Source organism: Vitis riparia, chromosome 18 (genome assembly GCF_004353265.1).
Source record: "Vitis riparia cultivar Riparia Gloire de Montpellier isolate 1030 chromosome 18, EGFV_Vit.rip_1.0, whole genome shotgun sequence".
Classification (NCBI taxonomy): domain Eukaryota; kingdom Viridiplantae; phylum Streptophyta; class Magnoliopsida; order Vitales; family Vitaceae; genus Vitis; species Vitis riparia.
Window position 1 is genome coordinate 6,325,080 of NC_048448.1, and position 17,184 is coordinate 6,342,263.

Genomic DNA, 17,184 nt, shown 5'->3' on the forward strand with positions numbered 1-17,184 from the left:
CATAAACTAACTTAATCCAAAATCCAATTCTTTGATATCGTATTAAAAAGAAAATAGATGAAAAACTAATATTATCCTTAGTTTTGAGTGGTGAAACTACTTTCCTCAATAAGTGTTAGGCAATGAAAATAATGTCAGTAACTTATTATTTTATATTTTAATTTAATTTTGTTATTTTATAATTATGATATTATTTATTTTTCATATACCATCATTCAATTATTTTACCAATGCTTTAATACGTCAAGCGTAAGTTAGGCATGGTATGCTAGCCTTTTTCTTATACGAAATCAAATTGACCGCTTCGTTCTTTCAAAGATCAGTCGGGTCAAACCCGAATTACCATTGGACGGTTGAGATTAATTAATAAAGAAAATGGACGGTCATTGTTGATATAGGAGTCCCAAGTTGTCTAGAGGACGGATGGTTGATGGGGTTTTAAGGAGGTTTTAAGCAGAAAAAGAGTCCACCAAAAGCTCCGCCCCTAAAATTATTGTGTTCATTCCCATTCAAGGAATTCTGTTCTCCGATGAACCCGAGCGAATCTTTGAGTGCCGGAATGTCGTCATCGGAATCTAAAACCCTAGACTCCAAATCGGAAGCTTCAGAAAATCTAACGGCAACCGAACCCTCGAATCCTTCAATTGAAGAAGAAAACCTAGGAGAACAGACCCAAGAAGAAGAAGAGGGAGAGGGAGAGTGCGGGTTTTGCTTGTTTATGAAAGGAGGTGGGTGCAAGGAGAGCTTCATTGATTGGGAGAAGTGCATTGAAGAAGGGGAGAACAACAAGGAAGATATTGTGGAGAAGTGTTTCGAGGTGACCGCCGCTCTGAAGAAGTGCATGGAAGCGCATTCCGATTACTACGAGCCGGTGCTTAGAGCGGAGAAGGCAGCGGAAGAGGAATTGGAGCGCGAAGTGGCGTCGAGGGATTCAGAGCAAAATAAGGAAGATGCTAATCCGGAGGAAGCAGTTTCAAAGGAAAAATAAGATTATTTGATTCAGAGTTTCAAAAAATTCATTGTCTTAGGTGGCTAGGTGATTACTCACAGAGATGATCCGCAGTGGAAGAAATTTCCGGTTTTTTGTTGTACCTTATGGTGATAGCCTGGGGATTCCTGGAGGTAACCAAGGGTTATTGAGATTAAGTTGACCTTTTTTAATGGCACTTTTCTTTTGTTCGGAATTAAGAATAAGTGGATGCTGTTTTTTTGCTCCAATTGATTCAAAAGCATTCATATTTCAGTTGTTTGAGTTACTGTTTTTTGGAATTACCTGTTTGGTTTGGATCAAGAAAGTTTTATTTCTCTTTAAATTGGTAATAGATGATATTGCGAGTCTCACTTATTGAATCGTGCCTCGTGGCAAACTGAACTAGAGAGGGATTCAGTTTCCCAGTTTTTCAGTTTGACGAGTTTGTTTAATTTATGGAATTTGTTTTTTGTGTAATCTGAATATGTATGACTTGGTTTTTTCTGATCTGTTGTTGTTACTTGGAGTTTGAATTACCCAATTTGTGCGCCTTCCAAAGTTCCCTAATTCTCTCACTATATATATGCAGAGCCCATCAGGCAATTTTTTGTATTGCTTCCATTTAGTTTGAAAGGTTTCTGAAGAGTCTCTCTTTCAGAATATCTACTTCTTTGACATTGGGAACCCATATTCTCAATGGCTACGTTTATGGTAGTATTGCATTGATTCACTTTCTTTTTGTAACTGGCATCAGTGTTGAACTAGTGTGTCAGATTATTTTCCATTATTTCTATTAATTTTCTTTCCATTTGGATTCTGATGGCATTTCAGTTTTGATTCAAGTGAGTTAAGGACTTTATTTTTCTTCAATTTAATCTTGCTTTTGGGCGATTCTTCAAAATTTTCCTAGCAATTTCCATTTTGTTTTACTTTCAGATTATGATCTTTCTCCTTTTTCAGATCTTGATTTGCGTTTTTTCACTTTTCAAATTTTGGATTTTTTCTTTTATTTTGAATATTTTCTTACAAGTTTCTTTGGTCTTTCATTTTATTTTTCTTTTTTCCTGTTTTGATAAAAAAAGTCTTGCTGTTCTTGTTTCAGAGAAAAGAAGAAGAAAAACAGAATAAAGGACAAGTGAATAAAAGAAATTTTGGATTTCTTGGAATTTGATAATTGTTTGGTTCTGATGAAAATATAAGAAAAGAAAATATCAAATTGTTACTTTGATGTTGTCTATGGGGCATTACCAAATTTAATAACTTCTGCTCTGAATTGGTTGAGAAAACCGAAAAGGCTAGAAGATTTTTTATCTCCTGTTGAAAGTCACTTTTCCCTTTTGTGTCTTCATAGACCTTTTTATTTATATTTATTTATTTATGTGTTAAGTTCAGTTGGTAGAGTTCCAAAAATGATGAGAAGTTCTTAGGTTCAAAATTTTATTCACATGTTGATGCAGTCATCAATAGAGAACTGATAGCAAGTTTGAATAGTTAAAGGTTTGCATAGGAAAAGTTTGTTATTAAATTAGAAGTCAAAAGGTTAGTTTTTTTACCATTATAGCGGATGTCCTCAGTAAGATGATGACAAGAGCGAAGGAAAGTTGTCTATTTGATGAGTTCATAGTTAGTAGGGATAGGACTAGAGTGTCTCTTTTATAATTTGCAAATGACGCTATTTTCTTCTCTAAAGCTTCTCTAGAAATTTTAAAAAACCTTAAGCTAATCCTTTTGGTTTTTAGGTAATTATTAGGGTTGAAAATCAATCTAGAAAATAGTACTCTTTCTAGTATTAATGTAAACCAAGAGTTGATATCCATGTTGGCCTCCACACTTGCCTATAGAGTTTTAGAGTGTCCACTATTTATTTAGGTCTTCTTTTAGGAAGGAATCCAATGACAATAGGATTTTGGAACCCGGTGGTTTATAGAATTTCGAGGAGATTGGAAGAGTGGAAAAAGATTTTTTTTGTCTTTTGGGGGGAAGGGAGGGAAGGAGGATAACCTTAAATTAGTCATGTTTGTTTCACTTCCCTAGATCCTAGCATTAGTAGCCTTAAAGATTGAGAAAATGTAAAGGGATTTCCTTTAGTTAGGGATTGGGGAGGTGAAGAAAGATCACCTCATTAGTTAGGATGTCATGTGTAGGTCAAGTTTAAAAGTCTAGGGATTAGGAAGGCTTCCCTGAGAAATCGTACTTTATTAGGGAAGTGACTTTAGAGGTTACCTAGAAAAAGTTGTGGTCTTTGGCATCAAGTTATTTTGAGCATTTATGAGACACAGTCTAATGGATGAGACACCAACATTTTGGTTAGATGGTCACACAAATGTTCTTAGAAGATTATTGCATAAGTCTTTCAAGACTTATTCCCATACATCCACTTTATGGTGGGGAATGGGGAGAGAATCCGATTTTGGGAAGATTTATGGAGGGAAGGTCAACCTTTGTGTTCATAACTTTTAGGTCTTTGTAGAGTTGTTTTAGTGAGAAATCTTACCATTTTAATTGTTCTTTGTAATTCCTATCCGTCTTCTTGGAATTTTAACTTTCGTCGGAATCTCATTGATTTAGAAATTGAACTTTTGGGACTAAAATGCTGCAACAAATACAAAGTCAATTCCTTCTATTGAACTATGAAAGAATTCTTTTTCAATAATACCAAGCACTTCAGCAAGGGTAACATTTTTTCTGAGTATACACTAACATTCTTTTTCAACAATACAAAATATGGACAAGAGTAAAACTAATTGAAATGAAAGTGTAGCTCATTCATCATTTTTTGATGGGATTGAGGCCAAATGTTAGAAATTTGGTGGAGCTACAACCTTGTTGGACACTAGCTGGTGTTTTTCAATTAGCAATGAAGGTTGAAAGTCAATAAAGATGGTCCAACAACCGCCTGATTAAAAGTGTAAGGAGGTCTAATCAATTGTAGGATGATAAACGACAAGGAGATGTCAAGTAGAATCAATGGCAGTGATTGATGATTTATAGACTTCTAGATCAAACACTCACTTCCAAGCTCGCAACCAAGCTAAGGGCATGCAACAATGAGAAGTAATGTTCTTGGAAATTGTAGCAACTCATTTCAGTGTGTGGGACAAAAAATAATATGTTATGAATGTGGAAAAGAGGGTCATAAATCTTTTGATAGCCAGAAATAAGCCATCAACTTATTAATGAAGATGAAGGGGAGAATAATGGTTTTTTTTTATTTTTTATTTATAGGTAAATGCAATTAATATTAATGAAAATGCCAAAGAGGCACATCAAAGTACACGTGATGTATACAACGGCCACCACAAGGTGCCAAAAAAAGGACAAGGGAAACAAAAAATTACTCCTTCCCTCAACAAGAACCTAAACAATCAATGAAGTCGAATAAGGACCAAGGGTCTTACACCTATATACAACTTGGTCTAGTACATCAAGTTATAAAGAAACCAGGTTTTTAGCTCTTGGTTCGAAAGTTCCTCATTATTAAAAGCTCTTCTATTTCTCTTCTTCCACATTGTCCAAAAAAGGCACAAAGGGGTTGCTTTCTAAACCTTTTTTTGTTTTCTTCCAATAAAGGAGCCATGCCACCCTAGCAGAGTATCTTTTACAGAAAAAGACAACACCCAAGAAGGGGAGAATAATGATAGTGAGAAGGTAGTGATGGAGCCTCAAGGTGGTGGAGAGTTGCTGGAATTCACAAAAGATGAAATCACATGTGAAGACCATGATTTTCCAAATTTAGTGGTAAGGCGTTTAATGTTCACTTCAAAAGCATCAAAAAGTGATTAGAGGAGAAATAGTATTTTTAAAATTAGATGTTCTTCACATGGGAGGCTTTACAATGTTATTATTGATTGGGGAGGGGGGTTGTGAGAATCTTGTTTCTAAAGAAATGGTGAGAAAGCTCAACTTGGAAGTGTTGCCACACCCAAAGCCATATTGAATCATTTGGTTCAAGAAAGGAGGTGAAGTAGAAGTAGTGCATCAGTGCCTTGTTCCCTTCTTGATTGAGAAAAATTATTTAGATAATGTTTTATGCAATATGGTGGAAATAGAAGTCTGCCATTTGTTACTTGAAAGGCCATGACAATTTGACAATAGAATTGTTGGAAAAGAATGTTTATGGTTTTTACAAAAATGGACCTTAAGGTAGTACTTGCCTTGATGAAAGAAGTGTTTGTTAAGTCTAAGGTAGAACATGAACAATCTTATGTGAATGTTTGATGCTTTTTAAATGAGTTTGAAGCTAATGGAGTTGGCTTTTTTCTGTTGGCAAAAGAAGTCTTAGAAGATTAGCAAGACGTTTCTAATAAAGCCAAGGCATTATTGGAAGATTTTGCAAAAGTATTTCCTATAGAGCTGCCAAGTGGATTGCCTCCAAAAAGAAGCATTGAGCACTATACCCGGAGCCAACCTACCAAACCTGCCACATTACAGAATGCCTTTAAAAGAACATGAAGAACTTTAAAGACAAGTGGAAGAGTTGCTGCAGAAGGGATGTATAAGGGAATCAATAAGTCCATGTGCAATTTCAACACTATTAACTCCAAAGAAGATGGTATCTAGAGAATGTGCATCAATTGTCGACAATAAATCAAATAACGATAAAGTATCAATACCTAAGCCCAAGATTGGATGATATGGTAGATATGTTGCATAGGGTAAAAGTAGTTTCCAAACTTGATCTTAAAAGTTACTATCTCAATAATAGGATTTGGGAAGGTGATGAGTGGAAAACAACCTTCAAAACTAACCATGAGCTTCATGATGCCTTTTGGTTCTTCAAATGCACCCAACACATTCATGCGTTTGATGAATCAAGTTCTGAAGCATTCATTGGAAAGTTTGTGGTGGTGTATATTGATGATATTTGTTACCCATCCAAGGAGTCTCATTTGCAGTACTTGAAGGATGCATTAGATGTTCTCAAAGGAGAAAAGCTTCATGCAAATACGAAGGAGTGCGGATTATTTATTGATTCTTTACTGTTTCTAGGATATGTAGTTAGTGTTGAAAGGATAAAAGTTGATAACATTAAGGTTGAAGCAATTAGAAGCTGGCTAATACCAAAAACAGTGAGAGAAGTATACAGTTTTCATGGTCTAGCCTCATTTTAGACGCTTCATCAAGAATTTCAGCACCATAATTGCTCCTGTAGCTGATTGCATGAAGAAAGGGAGGTTTCAATGGTCAGAACAAGCTGAAGTTTTCAAAAGGTTAAAGAGATGCTCAACTCAGCCTCTGTATTAGTGTTGCTAGATTTTAAATGGGTCTTTAAAGTAGAGTAGATGCTTCATAATTGGGATTGGAACTATTTTCAGTCAAAAAGGTAGGTTTGTGTCATTTTTCAATGAAGAATTGAATGACATAAGATGGAGATACAACACTTATGATAAATAATTTTATTCTATCATTTAGGGTCTGAAGCATTAGGAGCATTACTTGATACATTAAGAATTTATTTTGCATACAAATCATAAAGCTTTGAAGCATCTCAATAGCCAACAAACGTTAAGCAAGAGGCATGCCCATTAGTTTTCTTATTTGCAGCGATTCACATTTGTAATGAAGGACAAGTTTGGAGCAAGTAACAAAGTGGCAAATGCACGTAGTTGAAGAAATTTGTTCTTAACTAGCATGGTTGTTAATGTTGAAGGTTTCGATTCCTTCAAAGATCTTTATCCTGATGACCCCTTTCTTTGGTTCAATTTGGAATGATCATATTAACAGGCAGCCAAGAAAGTATTTATTGCATGAGGGTTTCCTATTAAAAGGAAATCAACTTTGTGTTTGAGATTGCACTTTAAGGGAAAAGATCATTCAAGACATGCATGGTAGAGGCTTAAGTGGACATTTTGGGCAAGGTAAAACATATGTTATGATTGAATAGAAGTTCTTTTGGCTAAAAATGAGGAGGGATGTGTACAAATTGGTAAAAAAGGGATCTAACATGTCAAGAATCAAAAGAAAAAGTTCAAAATATAGGTTTGTATGCTCCACTGCCAGTTCCTACAGCTCCTTGGGAAGATGTAAGCATGGACTTTGTGGTGGGGTTGCCTAGAAGTCGACGGGGAATGGATTCTATCTTTGTGGTGGTTGATAGTTTTTCAAAAATGGCTATTTCATTTGTTGCAAGAAGACTATGGATGCATCAAATATAGCAAATCTCCACTTTTGAGAAATTGTGCAATTGCATGGAGTTCCAAAATCAATCACACCAGATGAAGACTCCAAGTTTCTCTTTCATTTTTAGAGTTTTATGGAAGAAGCTTGGAACTAGGCTGCAACTTCCTATCATCCTCAAATGGATGGACAAGCTGAGTTTGCTAATAGAAGTTTGGGAGATTTATTGAGGTGCTTGGTTGGAGAAAATTCTAAGCAATGGGAAGTTGTGGTTGCACAAGAACTCTGGGAATCAAACTATGGGCAAAAGTCCTTTTGAAGTTGTTTATGAGAGGCAGCCAATGCATCTCTATGATTTAGATCCTTTACAAGAAATGGGAAGAAATAGCTTAAAGGGTGAAAGTTGCACATCCATAGATATTAGTTACCACAAAAAATAGTAATTTTTTTGAGAAACAACATAAAATGATTTTTTTGTTTTTTTTATTGTTTAAAGAAAAATATTCCTTGTATTATATTCTTGAAGTTGATGCCTATATTGAGTTTATTTCATTTGTGCATTTACTTGAAATATCACATAAACTGTCACTATGGCATCCTCGACTTCTACCAACTGTACACAGGTTCCTGAAGTTCATCATTTTGGCCTTGTGGATACCATACAGCTTCAGGTAGGTGGTAATTTTCATGTTTGACAAGAAGGTTATAATTTATGAGTTATGTTGGCTAATTTGGAAGATTGAATTAAATTTGGTTGCTATTGATAAATGTGTCTAGATCTTCAAATGGACGAAATGCTAAATGTGAACTTCAACTTAAGAACTGTTCAAGGACATGGATTCTTCACTGGGGTTGCACTTACCATGGGAATAGGAAATGCCAGAATGGAGAACCTTATCATGATCTAATTTTCCTCTTACACAGTTTGTTTGTATGTATGAACCTTTGGAGACAAAACCTTATCAACAAACTGCTTTGCAGACACAATTTGTGAAGGCCTGTCCTTCTTTCTAATATTCTTCTCTGTATTTTTATTTGCACTTCATTGACTAGCACAAATTAAGAGTGTAGAGGATACATAGGTTGATATGTCTTGGTTATTATGCAGACTATATAGCAAAAGGTGGTTCTGCTAATTTCTTGTCAAATTTTTCTAGGTTGAAATTAGAACATGAGAATTTCGGAATTGAGATACCTGAGAGATGCACATACCTCTCATCTACTCTGTTGGAGGCATTGTGAGGGATGCACCAAAAACACTAGTTTGCCATTGATTGATATTGTGGAGAAGTCTCTTGGAGGAGATAACATGATCTTGCTGCAAAGTTATCGTGTTGATAACTACGACATGCTGGTTAGTTTTCTTCTGATGTGAGTGATTTTGGTTATTCTGAACAGAATGAACAATGTGCTTGGAAACTCTTTAGAGCTTGTTTGTCAGCTAATATTGTCACGTCCCTGTATAAGTTATCATGTCAAATCCTATTTCTTGGCCAAGTTTGTAAGGAATTTTATTGAAAATCTATTAGTGTTCCTAAACTCTGGATTCAGTGATTAATGGTATTATTCTTATTTGAAAATTTTCTTCATCTACGTATGTATAATGATATTTAACTATGTTTTTTCATGCTTCTAAGAATAATTTTCTTTTTCTCTATTTTAGACTAATTGTAGAAGTTATTTGAAAAGAACTTTTCACTTTAGAGTTGGGTCCTTTTAATTTGGAAAACACTCCTATTTTTATGAAAGGAAAGATTTGCCTTTACATGCCAGTGATATAACTAAATTTGGAAGTTGGTCACCAAACTTGCACAAATTTTCAAGCATTTTATGTTTTTTACGAGTTAAAACCTATGATGCTAGTAGTAATTCAAATGGTTTAGTGACAGCCATATCTATGATCCCTTCTAAGTCAGATGTCTATTTATTTGCTGATACATCAATTGGGCTGTAGAACAGATTTGAAGGTTTTTTTCTTGCCAAAATGACCTTTACCTTTTGATGTGCTGTATAGATATGAAAAATTGAGCTGTGATCATACCTTCTAAGTCAGTTATCTATTATTTACTGATACATCAATTAGGCTGTAGCACAGATTTGAAGGTTTTTTCCTTTGCCAAAATGACCTTTACCTTTTGCTTTTCTGTATAGATATGACCAAAAAAAAAAAACCAGTCTTACTCTGGATCACAAAGAAATTTTACTGAGCATGCACTATATCATTAAAATTCTGTACCAATACATGTTTAGCACATTGTTAATGATCTGGCTGAAAAAATCAGCTCACTTAATGATCCTCTTCTTCATCATCTATACTATTTAGAAGTTGAGGAAAGGGTTCTTTTAAAGATGGCTGGAAACTTAAAGGAGTTACCTTGGACTTTTATGGAAAATATTTTGGATGAGGTTTTGCTGCCATCATGTGCTAATGTGCTCTACTACCCCACTGCATGGTTGCTGCATGTCATGAATAGGCATTTTTTCATATCAACTATGCCATAGCTTGCTTAATTGTCAGTGAGTTAATTTTACAGCAAATAAAAGGAGTAGGTCATGCTGAGGACTTCAACTAGAAACTAGCAGCCTTGTCATGAATCTTAGGAGTTTTATAACTGGCCAAGTGTTCCATATAAGTTTTATTATATGAAATACCTCATGATTTCTAATATTCTGGAAGGCCCCTGTTCAGAAAATACAGGTATATAGTCCCTGTTTAGAAAATACAGTTATATATATATAGAGAGAGAGGGAGAGGGAGAGGGAGTTGTTGCTTTTCCACCGACACAGAGTACTTTTACAATAGGAGTTAACTTAATATTTATTGTTTTGATCTCTCCAAATCCATTAGAGGTAGGTAGTCTCAGCCAATCTATTCCTGCTAGCATTTCTTGGTAAGCTAAATTATCATTTTGATATTTTCTCACAAAAGGACTTATCATTGTACTTCCTTTTGTGTACTTGGTACATATTTTCTGATTCAGATTCTAAATCTTATTGCAGTTGCATATCATTGGGATAAACCAATGATGCAAATGTATTTAGTATCTTGGTCATGACCTGGGTTCCAACTGTTGTCCTTACATCCAGAGTCTTGTAATAGAAAATATAACAACTTAGTTGTTGGAAGTGCATTACTTTTCACCATGTTGCCTCAGAGTAGGGTTTGGTGTGCACTCAGATTGTCATGTTGCTTGGTATAGGGCATTTTTTCACACCAAATACTCTGCTTTGTGTGGTTCTAGCTTAAGTTGGCTTAATATACATTGTTAGCTTATTATCTACCATCTTAAGCTTTTTAGCCTAAACCGGGTTATCTATTTTCCTCATTTATTGAGCCCATGTACCTATACAAAGAAGGTTATCCTTAAGGGGTTTGTTATAGCTTTAGCCCAAATTAGCTTGATTTTCATTGTTGACCTAGTACCTAATGACTTAAGCTTTTTAGTCAAGTTGGTAGCATAACATGGTAAAACCAACTTAACTTGTCCACGGTGGAACTTAACACAGGTTCAAACTCTTATAACTGCTACTAAATAGAAGGATTCAGCCATCCCAACTCTCTAGGAACAAAGTTGTCCCAATCAGCACTTCCTCTTGGGCATAGCCTTTGCTGCTCCTATAGCACACCTTTAGCCCATATGCTGCCTTTGCATATACATACAATGTTCAGCCCAATGTATGTCAGCAACACTTACAGAACTGGGCCCACTACCCATGCAACACTTGACAGTACTATGTTGGCTTGCTTGCCTTGGCCTTGTCCATGTCTTAGGTTGCTTCGCCATGCAGCCAATGCCAATTTGCCTCTATCCATGTCAGTTGATGTTGTGCATGACTAGGATATGACCTTGCTTTCTCCAGCCCAGGGCATTGCACCCATGACCAAGCTTGTCTCCACCCACAGCATTATTCTCATGGCTTTTTCTTGATTTTGTTAAAGTCTTTCCATGATATTGCACCAGAGCCTTGTCCTTGCAAGGGTTGGCCATGCCTTTGTGCATGTTGGTAGAGCCCCCTTGCATGCCTTGTCATGTCATGCCATGTTATGCTACACTATACACCCTCCCAAAGGGCCATTCTGATCCATTCTCACATCTGTAGGACACATCAAGTATGCTTCAACCATCATAATTTGATAGATTGGGATTATTGATGGATTATTTAAACATTCATGTTCTTGAAAGGTGGTAGGAAGTTGCCTTAGCTAAATATCATCTTGATGCTTGGCTTTCACTCGTATGTTGTGCCTCAAAAGGCATATAGGTGCAAGGTATTGTCACACAAGACGTACCCATCAACTATTGCTACTAAGGGAGTAACTCCTAAATAAAAAGTGTGCATATGTATAGAAACAACCTTGAATTATTAGTTTGATATATGTTGTTAGCATGTTTCCTATGTTCAAACTTTTGGCAATTGGTAGTTTGACATGGTATCAGAATTTTGATTCCCAAAGATATTGGTTTCGAACCTTTTTGCCTATTTGTTCTCCTCTTTGTTGTTTGTCTATACATGTGTCTGCCTGTTCGTTAAGACTGCATACAAGCTGGGCATTAGCTTGACATTGTTCCATTTTTTCTTGATATGTGGCAGTAAGACCTTAAATTAGCATGTTATCTTGATAAGTTTTCCATTCATATATGGTTTTCAGTAGTTGACACTATCATGTTGCCTCAATTGATGGTTATCTCAAGGTGGTATGTAAAACCTTGAAAAACTATGTTCACTTGATGGATGTTTTCAAGAGGTTTAATTAAAAGTATTCTAACCTTGATTATATATATTTATCACAAATCCAACCCAAGAAGGGATTTTTGGTCTAGTTTGTGGATTAAAAGAACTTCACGCACCTCAAGTTGATGTTTATTTGTATGTGTGTATTTGGTCTGCTGGTTTTCAAACTGTAATGTTGTCTCAATATATGATCTGGTTGGATTTTAAATTACTTTTTTGCTTCTGCTATCCATTACCTTGATGTATCCTTTCCTCGAAAACCCCTATTGCCTCATCCGATGTCAGGAATGAACATATGATTAACTTACCACATCATCTATACAACTCAATTGTGGGGAATTGTTTTTTTTTATTGGAAACGACACAAAGATTTATTGATAGATAAAAATAAGTACAAAAGAAGGATGAGGAATCCTCCTGCCAAAGAAAGTTAAATTATAGAAAAATACACTGAAGAACAAGCAAACACTCTAAAAAGACCACTCCTTATGGAGTACACACTGCTATCCAATCAAGTTGTATCACATTAAGGGGAGTCCCCTTAAAAACCTTGGAACAATAAGCCCAAAGAGAAGCAAGGAAAACAATAGAGTCCCAAAGATACTCTAAATTCCTTGCTTTATCCTAAAAAATCCTCGCATTTCTTTCCCACCACACAATCCGAATAAGAGCGATGATTGCAGCTTGCCACAAGGCTATCCCCCTCTTAGACGAACCAAATCCATTAAATTTGATGTACATCATGTCAAGGATGCTCCTTGGGGGGACCCAATCCATCTTAGCTAACTGAAATAACCTGTGCCACAACCCAATCGTCAAGGAGCAATGAAGAAAAATATGATTAGCTAATTCCCCATGCTTCATGCACAGAATACAAATATCAGGACTAAGGGCTTTGTAGGGTCTTTTCACTTGTAGCATATCATTAGTATTCACCTTCTTGTGTGCCACTAACCAGATGAAGGACTGCACTTTGAAAGGAACTTGAGAATTCCAAACGAACTTAAAAGGAAAAACCTGAGAAGATCCAGAAAATTGGGATAAAGCTAGAAAGAAAGATTTAACTGAAAAAAGCCCTGAAGAAGATAAGGGCCACAATCTGGCATCTGGAACCGAAGGAGATAAATGCAATCCATCAAGAGATCGCATGAGGCCTTCTAAGTCCTCTATCTTAGAATCTGACAGGTTACGACAGAAATTTAAATTCCAAGAGAAAGGACGAGTAGGACCGAGAATTAAAGAAATAGGTATGTTTTTATCCAAGACTACTCTAAATAGTCTTGGATATTGGGATCCCAAAGGTTGGTCCCCCCACCACAAATCTTCCCAGAACCGAATTCTTTCCCCATTTCCTACCACAAACCGAGTAAACGAGGAAAACTCCTGAAAGACTTGAGTAATAGCGTTCCAAGGACAGCGATGTGACCATCTGACTAATGTGTTAGCATCCCAACCATTGGAGTGTGAACCATAAATGCTTAGTATGACCTGATGCCATAGAGTTGAACCCTCTCTAGGGTAACTCCACAGCCATTTCCCTAACAGAGCGAGATTCCTCAGAGAAATATTCCCAAAACCCAAACCCCCTATTTCCTTCGGTTTACACACGACATCCCACCTGACTAAATGATCTCTTTTGCCTTCCCCAATCCCTGACCATAAAAAATCCCTTTGCAACCTCTCGATTTTTGCAGCGACTAAAGCGGGTAACTTAAATAAAGAAAGAAAGTAACAGGGCATATGGGTAAGGCAAGATTGGATGAGAGTTATCCTCCCTCCGAAGGATAGGTATGCCTTTTGCAATCCATCTAATCTTCTTGAAATTCTCTCAATCACAGGATCCTAAAATCCACCTGCCCTGGGGTTCCCACCCAAAGGAAGACCCAGATAGAGTATAGGCCAGCCAGAAGCCTTGCATTCAAGCGTCTCAGCCAATCTTGAAATATGAGCTTGATCCAAGTTGATACCATAAATATTACTCTTGTCTAGATTGACCTTAAGCCCAGAAATATGCCCAAATGCTAACAAAAGACTCTTGAGAGTCTGCAAGTCTTCCTCCCTAGTGTTAGAAAAGAATATGGTGTCATTGGCAAATTGCAAATGAGATACCCTAGTTCTATTTCTACCCACCCTGAAACCCTCCAACATATTTCTCTCCTCTGCTCTCAAAAGCATCCTACTTAATACATCTGCTACTAAAGTAAACAAAAAGGGGGATAAAGGGTCACCTTGTCTTAATCCTCTCGATGCCTTAACCCAACCTTTAGCGCTACCATTCACCAACACTGCATAAGATACCGAGGACAAACATCCACTATCCATTTCCTCCATTTAGGACTGAACCCCTTCTTCTCCAACACTTGATCTAAAAAATCCCACCTCACGTGATCGTAAGCCTTTTCAAAGTCAATTTTAAAGACGACACCTTCCTCCCCTGCTCGTCTTCTCTCATTCACTATCTCATTTGCTATGAGAACCGCATCCATTATTTGTCTCCCTTGAACAAAAACGCCTTGAGTAGAATGGATGGTTTCATGTAAAACCCCTCTTAGACGCCCAGAGAGCACTTTGGCTATTATCTTATAGAGACTAATGATCAAACTAATGGGTCTAAAATCTGAGATTTTCTTTGTCGTACTCTTTTTGGGCAGAAAAACTATGAAAGAGGCATTAGTGCTTTGATTGATAACTCCGCTCCTATGAAATTCTGCGAACACTCTCACTATATCCTCCTTAATCACATCCCAACAGTCTTGGAATACTACAATAGTAAAGCCATCAGGCCCCGGAGCCTTGTCCCTATCCATCTAAAATGGCCTTAGAAATCTCTTCTTCAGTGAAAGGGGCATCCAAATTTATCGCACTCTCTTCCGAAATAGGGGACCAATCTAATCCTTCAATACTCCAAGACTCTCCTATAGGACTCGCGTAGAGTTTTTCAAAGTAAAGTAAGATCTCCTCTGTGATTCTCTCGGCATTATTCAACACTATGCCCCTTTCATTTTCCAACGCCTTGATGTATTTCCTATTTCGCCTGCCATTAGCCACTTTATGAAAAAACTTAGAGTTGCAATCCCCTTCCTTAACCCATTTCACCCTAGCTTTTTGTCTCCAATGGATTTCCTCCATCAAAATTAATTCCTCTAACTCCCCTTTTCTTAAGGCTCTTTGATCTAACAATTCAAAGGTGAGACCCCCATCCTGCTCAATAGCATCAAAATTAGCCAAATCCTTGAGGATACTTTTTTTCTTTTCATTAAGCTCTCCAAAAGAAAGCTTATTCCATTCCTTCAATTTGGCTTTAACAAATTGTAATCTCCTCATGAACTTGTGTCCTTCCCATCCGTTTCCTTCAAAACCCCTCCACCAATTTCTAAAGTTCTCCTTGAAACTAGGATGTTGCAGCCACATGTTCTCAAATTTAAAAGGTGTTGGGCCCCACATGAACGGATTGGTATCCAAAGCAATTGGCTAATGATCTGAGGTCCTTCTGATAAGGGTTTCTTGAATGCCTTGGGGAAAGAGCTACCCCCACTCATTTGAGAAAAGAAAACGGTCTAATCTCTTACACACAGGAGACTCTTGCATATTTGACCAAGTGAATGATGCGTTCCGAAGAGGTGGATCAAGCAATTCACATTCTCTAATAAAACTATCAAAGTCCCTCATGCTTGAAGTTAGCCTAGAGCCCCCCAATTTTTCTGAACTTCTCCTTATGACATTAAAATCACCGCCCACACACCACAACGGAAAAGTTAGACCATAAATGTCATAAAGTTCCACCCAAAATTCCTTCCTAAGTGAGGGACTATTTGGACCATAAACTGCAGAAATCCAAAGAGGTCCACAGCCCTCCAAGGCGAACTTGACCGATATCGAGAAAGAGCCTAATACCACTTCCTCCTTGCGCAACTTTTTTGAGTCCCAAATGAACAAAATCCCTCCTGAAGCCCCACACGCCGGGAGAATAACCCAATCCTTATTTCTGACCGTCCAGACACTGCCCACTAGCCTTCTGTCACACTTCTCCTTTTTTGTTTCCTGAATCATCACAACATCCGGATTCTCTAACCTAAGGAAATCTTTAATCACCTTTCGCTTATTACTGGAACCCAAACCCCTGACATTCCAACTGATAATTTAAAGTAAATAAATAATAGGTAGGTTTCACTATCTACCAACAGATTGGACCCAGGTATATAGCAGGTCCCTCTTCCACCACTAATTGGCCGCCTATGAATTTGGCATCAATTAGCAAAGAGTTGATTTTAGTTGAGAACCAATTATAATATTCTCTAGATTAGGTTATGCTTCATAATCTTGACACCAAATAGTTGGGATAAGCCTTCTTGTTTCTGATAAACAAAATTAAAGAGACTTTGATGAAGTCATTATAGTAGTAACGGTTCCAAAGGTTGGTTTGCTTGTTTGTAGTCTATAGAATGGATTTAAATTATTTGTTTTATCAACTTTTTTAAAAGCTTAAGCTAGTAGGATTTGAGCTCACACAGCTCTCCTCATGTGAGGCCCGAAACTGTTGTTGGATGGTTCACAATATATATTATGCTCTAACACCCCCTCATGTGTTATAGGCCATATCTAATTATAAGTCTCTAATATACTTCGTTTGTGTTATAGGCCTATGGTTATGGCCTTATGAGTGCATACCCTTGGTACACTTCTTCAGGGCGGCGCTCACCGTAAGGTAGTAAAACAAAAAACCTGAAATTTCTTCCACTGCGGATTACAACTGCGAGTCATCACCCAACCACCTCAACACCAAGACAAAAATCTTCCTCCGGAATACCACCTTCCTTATCTTGCTTTGAATCCCTCAAATTCGGCTGCCTTCTCCGCTCTAAGCACCGGCTCCTAGTAATCGGAATGCGCTTCCATACACTTCTTCTGGGTGGCGGTCACCTCGAAACCCTTCTCCACAGTATCCTCCTTGTTCCTCTCCGCATCTTCGATATGCTTCTCCCAAACAATGAAGCTCTCCAACGCTTTTGTCTTCAGTGCTGGAGGTATTCTTAATTTGTCTGATCGGAAGATTTTAATTTGTATGCCAACTTATGCCTACATTATAAGTTAGTGGCAAGAAATTTTATTTACATTAAAAAAAAGTTAAAAAGAGAATTTTTTTGTTGCTGTTCTTTCAATGCCGTCGAAATCTTGCAGCTGAACATAATGTATATATGTCTTCATAGTTTCAACTTCTTTGAAAATGAAAATATAAATAGCTATTATTACAGCAAATAACTGGAATAAGAATAATAATCACAGCACCAAACATATAAACAATCAATTATCTTAAATTTTAGAATATCATATTTGTTTTCTGCTAACAATCTGACCCGGGAGTT

The 17,184-nt window shown here is 36.9% G+C and overlaps 1 protein-coding gene across 1 annotated transcript; it reads left to right on the plus strand.

Moving 5' to 3' along the window:
• The first annotated feature begins 374 nt into the window (after nt 1-374).
• Nucleotides 375-8,667, plus strand: LOC117907900. Its single transcript, XM_034821582.1, has 2 exons — nt 375-1,122; nt 8,245-8,667. The coding sequence occupies exon 1, from the start codon at nt 530-532 to the stop codon at nt 986-988; it is 459 nt and encodes a 152-aa protein (XP_034677473.1). The 5' UTR covers nt 375-529; the 3' UTR covers nt 989-1,122; nt 8,245-8,667.
• The last annotated feature ends 8,517 nt before the right edge of the window (nt 8,668-17,184 follow it).

Bases quoted from the DNA above. Each gene is read 5' to 3' on its own strand.
- LOC117907900 (XM_034821582.1), top strand. From the start codon at position 530: ATGAACCCGAGCGAATCTTTGAGTGCCGGAATGTCGTCATCGGAATCT.